Source organism: Sinocyclocheilus anshuiensis, unplaced genomic scaffold, assembly GCF_001515605.1.
Source record: "Sinocyclocheilus anshuiensis isolate Anshui unplaced genomic scaffold, SAMN03320099.WGS_v1.1 scaffold1605, whole genome shotgun sequence".
Taxonomy (NCBI): domain Eukaryota; kingdom Metazoa; phylum Chordata; class Actinopteri; order Cypriniformes; family Cyprinidae; genus Sinocyclocheilus; species Sinocyclocheilus anshuiensis.
The window spans coordinates 157,476-167,768 of record NW_015536551.1 but is presented as its reverse complement, the minus strand read 5'-3'; the positions used below and the strand labels follow the sequence as shown (position 1 = coordinate 167,768).

The window sequence follows — 10,293 nt, the reverse complement described above, 5'->3', positions numbered from 1 at the left end:
TTGTTAATCAATGCATGCTGATGAACTTTTATCATAGTTTATAGTTATATGAAAATTAAAGTGGGTAACATTCACCCCTTCTTTTCCATCGGTATTATTTGTGATTTATCTGAAATAACCTGCACCTGTATACTGACTATTAAATTACTGAATGTTTAGCAAACACTGAGGAATCAAATAAATAAAATGAGAGCCTCCATAGCATAACATGAGGTAAACAGCAAAGATAAGAAGCTTTTCAAAATGAAAACAAAAAGAAAAGTAAAACTAAACTTGCTGTCCGTGACAGTGTTTGCATGTTCTTTTCCCCCCACAAGAATACCAACATGTTCACCTTTGGTTTAAGAAGCGGTCTTTTACTTTACTTTAGCATGAAACCCATCCATCGTTTCCTCAATATTCGCGTCATTTTTGCTGCACACAGCTTCGCGCTCCTGCTGAAGCGGCGAGTAGGCTATAAACCAGGCTCTACACTCTATAAGTGCTGCGCAGTTCAAACGAGTAGGGCTGTTTCGTTATGCTTTGTTTCGTTTGCCATTTGATGTTTCTCATATGCAACAGAAATGTCAGTGCTTATGAGTTAAACAATGCCGTGGTCGCGCCAGTGCGCCCGCACACAAAATTTAGTCACACCGGCAGAAAAAATTATTGCAAAATGCGCCCATCTGGCTGCACACTGGAGCCCTGTGCAGTACATTATTTATTTATCCTCAGTTGTTCAAATTGCGGTAATCGAATACGGTTATAGTGATAATTAAAATTTGAAACGGTAACACTAACTGTGGGGTATTTTATCACGATTTATCGTCAAACCGGTAATCGTTACATCCGTAGTGCATTTACATAAACATTCAATGTCATTAGCTAAAATGCGGAGGGGCTCAACCTTGTCGCCTGCGTCTTTTATGAAATTCTGTCCTTAAAAGGACAGGTTGGTTACATTGTCCAAATCATCTATGAAGAGCCCCTACCAATGAAATATAATCATTTCTTTTCAGCAGGACTCAGTAACAGGAGACTGGCAGCTGCATCATCAGTGAGGCACACTGCTAACTGCTGAGCTTTATGATTTTCAGACCAGCCTGCAGTATCAGCCAACAGTTCAAATTGGGCTTTGAATGCATTCCAATCCGTCTTACCAGAGAACTGTGTTGTTTTAATAGCATGCATGTCACAGTCTCTGATGAATTCGTCGTGGGCCTGGGAGCCGCCATGATGGTTTACACTCTGTGTCTTCCCGTCATCGCTAGAGTGCGTTGTGCCTTTAAAAAAAATTTTGTTAGATAATGTAATTTTGTTAAAGTGTATTTCATAAAATTTGTATTTAAAAAAAAAAGTATTGTTCAGGAACCGATGTCGAAGTCAAGTTATCGGTATTGATATTGAAAATTTTTGAATGATACCCAGCCCTAAATGTCACGTTAGGTAAAGCATCGAGTTTGCCACTTCCCTGTCAGCTGCTGCAGCTAGTCAAACTGCTTCAAATATATTATTTCGCAAATTCGAGATTTATTGCTTTATTGTAATTTGTTGAGCAACCACTGGCCCTTGGTGCAGTGAGGTTTGTTCACAGTTACATCATTCATAAGTGCCGGGCTTGCTGCTTTTTATCTAAAGTACTACTAAATGAACACTATTACAGCAGCTGGGTAAGCACCGATTGTCTTTTTTCTTGTGTGTGGTGTTTCAACCAGGTCCGATGGCATAGACGTCATAACAGGGCAGTGCTGCCATATAGAGCTCCGGTGGTTGACGTCACGCACTCTAAACTCCACCATTTTGGCAGGCAATCAGGAGAGCGCTAGAGCATTGGTATTGACAGTTGTACAACAATCATTTAAAACCATACTATTTAGACCTTACAAACCTTACTATTTCAACATGGTGGACAGCTGCTGTGCGCCAAGATGCCAGAACAGGCGCTCGCGCTACCGCCAATTCCATCCGTGTTTTGACTTCAGTAAATCAGTTTTGGCAAATACAAACTATGTGATTATTTATGAGTCCAACATCCCGCCATGCAAGAAAACATGCAATCTACCCGAAACGTGATCAATAAGGGAAGCCGTCTTTTATTGCAAAATAGAGAAAATATTTTTTTACATTTAAGGAAGCTTCTTAACCTTGTAGTCTATCTTATTCGTGAAACACACAAAATGACCAATAAAAAAAGTGTCAAGCACCAAAAGCAGCCCATACTAAATCTGTAAGTTATCTTTAATTCAAAAATACACATTTTCATATATATATACACTGTATATACACATACGTGATTGTCCCATAAAGCAAAGGGGAAATAATTTTATCGTATTCCTAAGGATCCCGATAGACGACTAAAATGGTTCACTGCAATAAAACATGCTAACCAACACAAAATTTGGGATTAAACGGGTAAGATTTCATGACATTTATGATGTCTACTGTACTCACAGTGATATAGCTATGCTGGCTACAAGGACAGCTAGGGTCGATTACGTTAGCTAACAACACATTTGACTTGCCCTTCCAGTGACGACATAGCAGGTTGAATATTCATCAAAAAATTTGATTGCGTCCATTTGTACCCCTCCAGGCTTTTGTAGGCTTTTAAAGAGTCTCCGGAGTAACATTAGGAGGGAAAGTTGATTAGGTACGTTAGTTGTAGATATCAGGATACTGCAGGTCAGGAAATCTATCCGTTCCTTTATTGATAGGCTACACGTTAAAAGCACCAGGGGGGCATTATAGGGATCTGTTATGCTTAATCTATTAAGTTTTGCTATGTACAGGTCTATGTCTTTTGAATTAAAGTACGCAGTGAACTCTGTTGCCTTGAAACTTATTCATTTCATATTCGCTCCCGGCTGTCCCTGCCTGCCAGCATGGTGGTGTAAACAGAATGGGTCACGTGACGTCCGGAGCTCTATTGCCAGTTCATTACAGTGAACCCCTGGGACACTGGAGTTTAACAAGATCTGGAGGTCTTATGGCTATGTGTGTAATGCTAGTGATTTACTATCATAATATATGTATACTTATGTTGTTTGGCTGCAATGGTTCTGTCAAATGACATTAATTTCCTACTATGAGACAATGTGTTTGGGGCTATTGGCTCCATACGCTGAGCACCCTTCACAGTAACACGGCATAATTTAAAACATTCACCATAGCTATCTGCTATATGATGTGATGTTGAGAAACCAATATCGAAAGGGGACGTCTCCAGTTACTGATGTATCCTCGGTTCCCTGAAATGAGGGAACGAGACGTGTTCATGCCGTGTTACTTCTGCTCAGGGTTTTTCATAACTTGTTTATTCATTCAGAAGTTTTTAAGGAAATGAAGTTAAGCATCAAGCAACAGGCATCATGTAGGAGGGCGTGGCTGCCATAAATTTGCACGCTTGATCTCCATTGACTAGGCAAGGCAAAAGTGTCTCATTCCATCATTTCAGGGAACTGAGGTTACATGAGTAACCGGAGACATTATAGTTTGATAGAACGTTTTTTATTGTTTAATAAATTATTTTGTACATTTGGAAAATTACTAGCTTCTCGTATAGTCTGGTGAAGCTCCAACCAATGTTAACTTTTGATAATTTTTTGTGATAATAGTTCAGAATCCGATTCAAAATAATTTTTATTAAACCACTTTAATAATGCACCACAACTCTTTGTCTCTCTACTTCCCACATTGTAGACCAGTAAATGGACGGTCATATAATTTTTTTTTTTATATCCTTTTTTAGATTCGTTATGAAAATGGATGCTGAGCTGCTTCACTCCCCTGTGGTTGGTCTGGCCGAGGAGGAGGAGGTGGACATGACTGACTGGAACCTTCCACTGGCCTTCATGAAGAAACGCCACACAGAGAAAATTGAGGGATCCAAAGCTTTGGCTCAGAGCTGGAGAATGAAAGACAGGGTGAGGGAGAGACTTAATGTTATCTTTAGTCATTTGAGCATCAGACTAATCAACTTGATTGAGCATTGATTGCTGTCTAATTTCATTGTTTATGTGTGTGTTCCTTGTTGTCTTGATTTAGTGTCATTGCCACACTGCACTAATCTTGGTAGTAATTGGTTTGACTTGCATACTTGTCACTATTTAGTGAGTGACTGACTTGCGTGGTCAGTTGATGTAGATATCCACATGTAATGAATCCTATAGTTTTTTCACAGTTAATGTGTTTATCTAATGCGGAAAGGAAACAGTGGGCATTTGTATAAATATGAGGTTCGTCAGTTTGTGTGCATGACACTTGCAGCGTAAATTTATGGAAAAAGTACTCTTGAGCTCCGCTCTTATGCAACAATTCTACATTTTTCTTACCGCCCATTAAAATTTTTTTTTTAATGTAGGGTGGTGCTGTACTTGGACTAATTAAATGAAACGTAAAATGCACAAATAACATTAAATTACTTTTGTTTCTAAATAATAAAAATAATTGATGTCATAAAATCTCAAGATTTGATTTAATGGTCAGACAACATACCCTACGCAATGAATAAAAATCACAAACATGACACAGTTTATTAATATGTAATAATGTTTTTAAAGATTGATGAAAATAACTTGAATCCGAGGAGCTCTAAAATATTTAACTTTTTTTTTTATAAGAGACAAATGGTGGCATCCTTCAACTGAAGTCATACCACCCACGCTTTGTGTCGACAGCTCAGTTTAGAGTTGGGACGATACGCCTATCTCCCAAATCGATACTATTATGATACTTGGGTGCCGAATCTATATGTATTGTCATTTTTAAGAATTGCAATTCGATATTGCATTGCGATTTTTGGTTGTTGTTTTTTAACACTAGACCATGAGGAAAAACGTAATTATAAAAACTGTACATATAAAACAAAGTGCTGCAGCACTTTAAGCTCTATTAATTCATACTAAACACTCAAACAATAATAAAGTTGTATATAACCATTTAAATTGCACATAAGGCCATTTTTATATCAACTTTTGTTTAATATAAGTTTTCTTTCTACTCCAATTTGTTGTTAAATATAAACATTTAAATGGTGGCTTGTTTTCCTGACAGATTTATTCAAACGTGTTAAATAATGAAGACAACAGGATAAGTAAATATATAATGAATATGTAATAGTCAAAATGCCCCTTTCTAGAGTTTTATTTTCCTTTCTTTTTTTTCCCTCAAGTTGACTGTCGAGTGTTTGGACATTGAATGGCTTTTTTGGAGTAGATGTAATGTTACATGATATTAGTGTTGCACAATATACAAGTACTAGAAAGGTATTTCGATGCCCTCCTGTTAAAAACAGTATGATTCCTCATATTTCTTGAGTTGCGCCGATGTGTGACAGCAGAACAGTGTGTGTGCAGTGATCTGCTTCCACTCCTTGCATTTTTGTATCTTTCATCACATAAAAGTCGACTTAAAAAAATCAGAAGTCGTTCAACCCCTAATATCTACACAGCACACAATTGATTTAAGTTTTTGACATGTTAAACCGACACTGTAAACTCAAAAAAGTAGTCAAAAAATGTGAGATTATCAGTTCAAAAATTTAAGTGAGCAGAACTGGCAGATATTTATTTTGTGCTCATACATGGTAATTGCTTTTAACATAAAATATTTGAGTAAGCTAACTCATACGAACTAATTCAGTAAATGCTAATTAGTAGTACAATGCTTTGATTAGCATTGCAATTGCTGAATGAGTAAGGCAATATAGAACATTTAACAATTAACAACCCCCCCCCCCCCCAACAAAAAAAACACAACATAACAAACTCTTCTAGATTTAGCATAGTAAAATATTATACATTACTATGTATAATATGTATAATGTATAATATGTATAATCTCCCACTTAACATGTATCTTGCACAAAAAAGAAAGAAATCTCAGCCCAGTTTTAATTAAATTTAGGTTTGTCTAAATTAAAATACATTCAAGTCAGATTACTTAAGATGTGTCAAAAATGTTCTAAATACCTTAAATTCTAAGGAGGAGGACATGACGTTTGGCCAAGTATGGTGTCCCATATTCAGAATTTGTGCTCTGCACACACAACCGGAGCAGTGGGCAGCCATTTTTGCTGCGGCACCTGGGGAGCAGTTTGGGGTTCGGTGACTTGCCCAAGTCATGGTATTGAGGGTGGAAGAGAGCGCTGTATATTCTTTCCCCCCACCTGCAATCCCTGCCTCTCAGACAGCAAGCAATCCTGAATTATGTTCTCTTTTGCAATTTGTGCTTGAGTTGTCATATACACACAAAATTGACTATAGGTCCATTTTAAGGTATGTCTAAAACCTAAACAGTTGTGAGAAACTCAGATGTGTATCAGTATATTGGGTTTGCGCGTCAGATCTTAAAGTGACAGCAGCCTAATATTCTTGCTACTGTCTGTGTCAGTAATGTTAATCAAACAACAAAAGAAGGACAAAATCGCTAATTCTGGGATTTTTTTTTTTTTAAGTTGATCACTTTCAATGGGAATCAACAGAATTAACAGGAATATATGGGAATTAATGTTAATAAAAAGGACATTTGCAAAATTGCAGATTAGCCTATAACAGGGAACTTAAATGTAGTTAAAAAAAAACAACATCTTGGAACATAGTCTTGGTTAAAACAACCATATTTCATACAAATTCAGTTGAATTTCTATCAATCACATTCCTCAATTAAATGCACAGATCATTTCTAGAATCTTCACTTTACAGCAGGACTATTGAAGTCACATTACTGAATTTTCTGTGTTGCTACACTAAAAAATTATTTGTTGGTTTAACTTAAAGTAAGTTCCCTGGTTGCCTTAAAGGGGTCATATGACATTGCCTGTAAAGAACATTGTTGTGTATTTGGTGTAATGCAATCTGTTTATGCGGTTTAAGGTTAAATAAACACATTATTTTCCACATAATGTACATTATTGTTGCTCCTCTATGCCCCGCCTTTCTGAAATGCGTCGATTTTTACAAAGCTCATCGTTCTGAAAAGCGAGGTTTTTCCACATACTGTACATTATTGTTTCTCCTCTATGCCCCGCCTTTCTGAAATGCGTCGATTTTTACAAAGCTCATCGGTCTGAAAAAGCGAGGTGTGCTCTGATTGGCCAGCTATCTAGTGCGTTGTGATTGGCCGAATACCTCAAGCGTGTGACGTAAATGTTACGCCCCTTTACCATACTTTGATGCCGTGTCCCGGTGTGACGAGACAAAGCCAATAAAACCCATTACAAACGAGGCATTTGTAGCGTCCAGTGGGGACATAATTACTGATTATAATGACTTATACTGTCTTTTTACGTGTTGCATTGCATCGCGCCGCGTAAACATAAAACCATGTCTGCATTTATGATTGGAGAAATGACAAACAACAAGCGCTACTCCACACTGCTCAAAACTCGCGTTTGAATCATCAGTGGCAAATCCTTTAAATATGAAAACGTACTTACAGTCTGTGAGTCAGAACAGCCGGCATTGTAGTCTACTCTCCCAGGATCAGGAAACAGTCCTCCATAAAATGCGCTGCACACATCTGAATATTTGGGTTGAACTGTTCTGGAACAGTGTTGTAAATACAACACAAAGTATTTTCGCTTTTGCAACGAAACACACAGCAACAATAAAGTTACGCCTTCTTTCTTTGCATGAACATTTGGGCGGCGTTATGCAAATCTTCCCACATCATGACGTAGACATGTGGGGGCATGTTTAAACGTGGCGATTTAGGAGGGCGTGGACCAGTCTTAACTTTTATAAAGAATATTTTTTTGGGTTTGAGACTTTAGTCTTTGCAACTTTAGGGATCTTATCTATTCACGAACAGCTTGTAACACTTCAAAGAGAAAGGAAAACTTGAAATCGCATCATATGACCCCTTTAAATTAGCAAATGCACGAGTAAGCACTGTGCCAGTTTGAAAATGGCGACTGACGCATCACGAGGAAAAAGCAAGCACATCCAGCGTAACGCGAGAGGGGGTCCCCTAGGGGGGATGTAGATATATTGCTCCATGTTATATTAATAATGACATTTCTGATTGTTCAAATGGTCAGCTGTCGGGGGCCCCCTCAAAATGCGGGGCCCCAGGCAATTGCCTGCCTTGCCTGCCCTATTGCTACGCCTCTGCCTAGACGTTAGAAAGTTAAATGCAAATGATCACACAGGCACCTCCAAGTTAACTGTCATTGCGCTACTATTCAGCTTCCACACTCCGCACAAACACTTGAATATCGCACATTTTTCTAGGTTAACATTAAAGCGAGCAGCCATGTAATGATACTACTACTTACATGTTTCAGATGATTAGCCACATTTGAGGTCGATGAACAAAGTAAACATTTGCATGTCCTGACTGATGTACTGTAATTACCACACAGACCAGCTGTTAATAATCTCTCTGTAACAGACTACGTGACTTCACCACTTTCTGTGATTCTTTTTTCCCTGAGCGACTAATAAAATTTTGATCAACTAAGCCTGCTCTCTTCGACTATCAGGGAGCAGCCCTATATACAATGCATCACTACTGTCAAGAAAAGAGAAATGCCTTTCTCTTTTGACATTTTAACTGAAACAGGAAGACAGGGCGGGACATATCAAGCAGCCCCGCCCCTTTTTAAAATAGCCAATAGTGGTCGTTTATATCACAGCTTAGGCTAGAGCTGTTCAGAGCCATTGAGCTCCGTAAAGCTGCATTTACGAGGAAAAAGCAAGCACATCCAGCGTAACGCGAGAGGGGGTCCCCTAGGGGGGATGTAGATATATTGCTCCATGTTATATTAATAATGACATTTCTGATTGTTCAAATGGTCAGCTGTCGGGGGCCCCCTCAAAATGCGGGGCCCCAGGCAATTGCCTGCCTTGCCTGCCCTATTGCTACGCCTCTGCCTAGACGTTAGAAAGTTAAATGCAAATGATCACACAGGCACCTCCAAGTTAACTGTCATTGCGCTACTATTCAGCTTCCACACTCCGCACAAACACTTGAATATCGCACATTTTTCTAGGTTAACATTAAAGCGAGCAGCCATGTAATGATACTACTACTTACATGTTTCAGATGATTAGCCACATTTGAGGTCGATGAACAAAGTAAACATTTGCATGTCCTGACTGATGTACTGTAATTACCACACAGACCAGCTGTTAATAATCTCTCTGTAACAGACTACGTGACTTCACCACTTTCTGTGATTCTTTTTTCCCTGAGCGACTAATAAAATTTTGATCAACTAAGCCTGCTCTCTTCGACTATCAGGGAGCAGCCCTATATACAATGCATCACTACTGTCAAGAAAAGAGAAATGCCTTTCTCTTTTGATATGAATTTATCTTTTGTTGTTGTTTTGTCTTTGGGATTTACTTTGAACAAGTAGGCTTTTAATAAAATCTCTCTCATAGTTTGACACTTTTTGAACATTTGTTCTAATTAAATATTTACACCTTAATCTATATTATTGAATAGCAAACCTTGATAAAATCTATAATGGACAAATGGTCCATTATGCCAGCTATTGGTAGTCAACCCAGTGAAAAAAGGCCTTATAACTCCAAATAATCTTGTGCACTAATTTAAAATAAATAAATACATTTTACCATTGATCTAGAATATTTTGCCTTGAAGGGAGAATTCAAAAAGTTCTATAATGTGTGTGGTGACAGCTTAAGCCCCGTTCACACTGCCAGCGACACAAAGCGACATGCTCCCATTCATTTTCAATGGAGAGCTGGCGACTTCCGGCGACACGAGCGACAGTGACCGTTGGCGACAGAATGTGGGCGTGTCAAGCGATGCGAGTCAAGCGACAAAAGTTAAGAAATGTTTAACTTTATGCAAATGACCAGCGAATTTCGCGAGCGACAACCAATAGGAGTGAAGAATCTGTCAGTGGCGCTCACACGTCACCGTCTCGAGTGCAGGCAAGACAGGACAGATTTCCTGAGCGATTTCACCGTTTTATATGATTTTACTGTAACCACATACATGGATATAAAAAATGACGCGTAGAAAAGAAACCGTTGGCTGTCTAAGTGAGTTTGATTCATACATTGATGGTTCGAGTTGTTAATTACATGATGCAGTGAGCAGTTTAGCACCGGTTAATGATTTAATGCACGAGCACTTCTGTAGTTTATATAACGACACTCTCCAACAGCAGAATGGTACTTTTATTTCTTTTAAGTCTAATTCCTAGTCATAATAGAATGATATCTTAGTTTTACCGGCAATATACAGTTTGTGATTGCATTTTATATGTCCAGATATGTCCAGACGTGCAGTCTACCAATAACATTAGAGCGACAGCAGTAGGAACGCCCACAAGCGTCT

The 10,293-nt window shown here is 38.4% G+C and overlaps 1 protein-coding gene across 2 annotated transcripts in view; it reads left to right on the top strand.

Moving 5' to 3' along the window:
* LOC107700860 (regulatory-associated protein of mTOR-like) overlaps positions 1-10,293 on the top strand; it is a 66,623-nt gene that overhangs the window by 30,206 nt on the left and 26,124 nt on the right. For both annotated transcript variants that reach the window (XM_016502690.1, XM_016502697.1), the window contains exon 2: positions 3,728-3,902. In XM_016502690.1, the coding sequence (XP_016358176.1) occupies positions 3,735-3,902 (168 nt within the window). In that variant the 5' untranslated portion in view covers positions 3,728-3,734. The remainder of the gene's footprint in view (positions 1-3,727; positions 3,903-10,293) is intronic.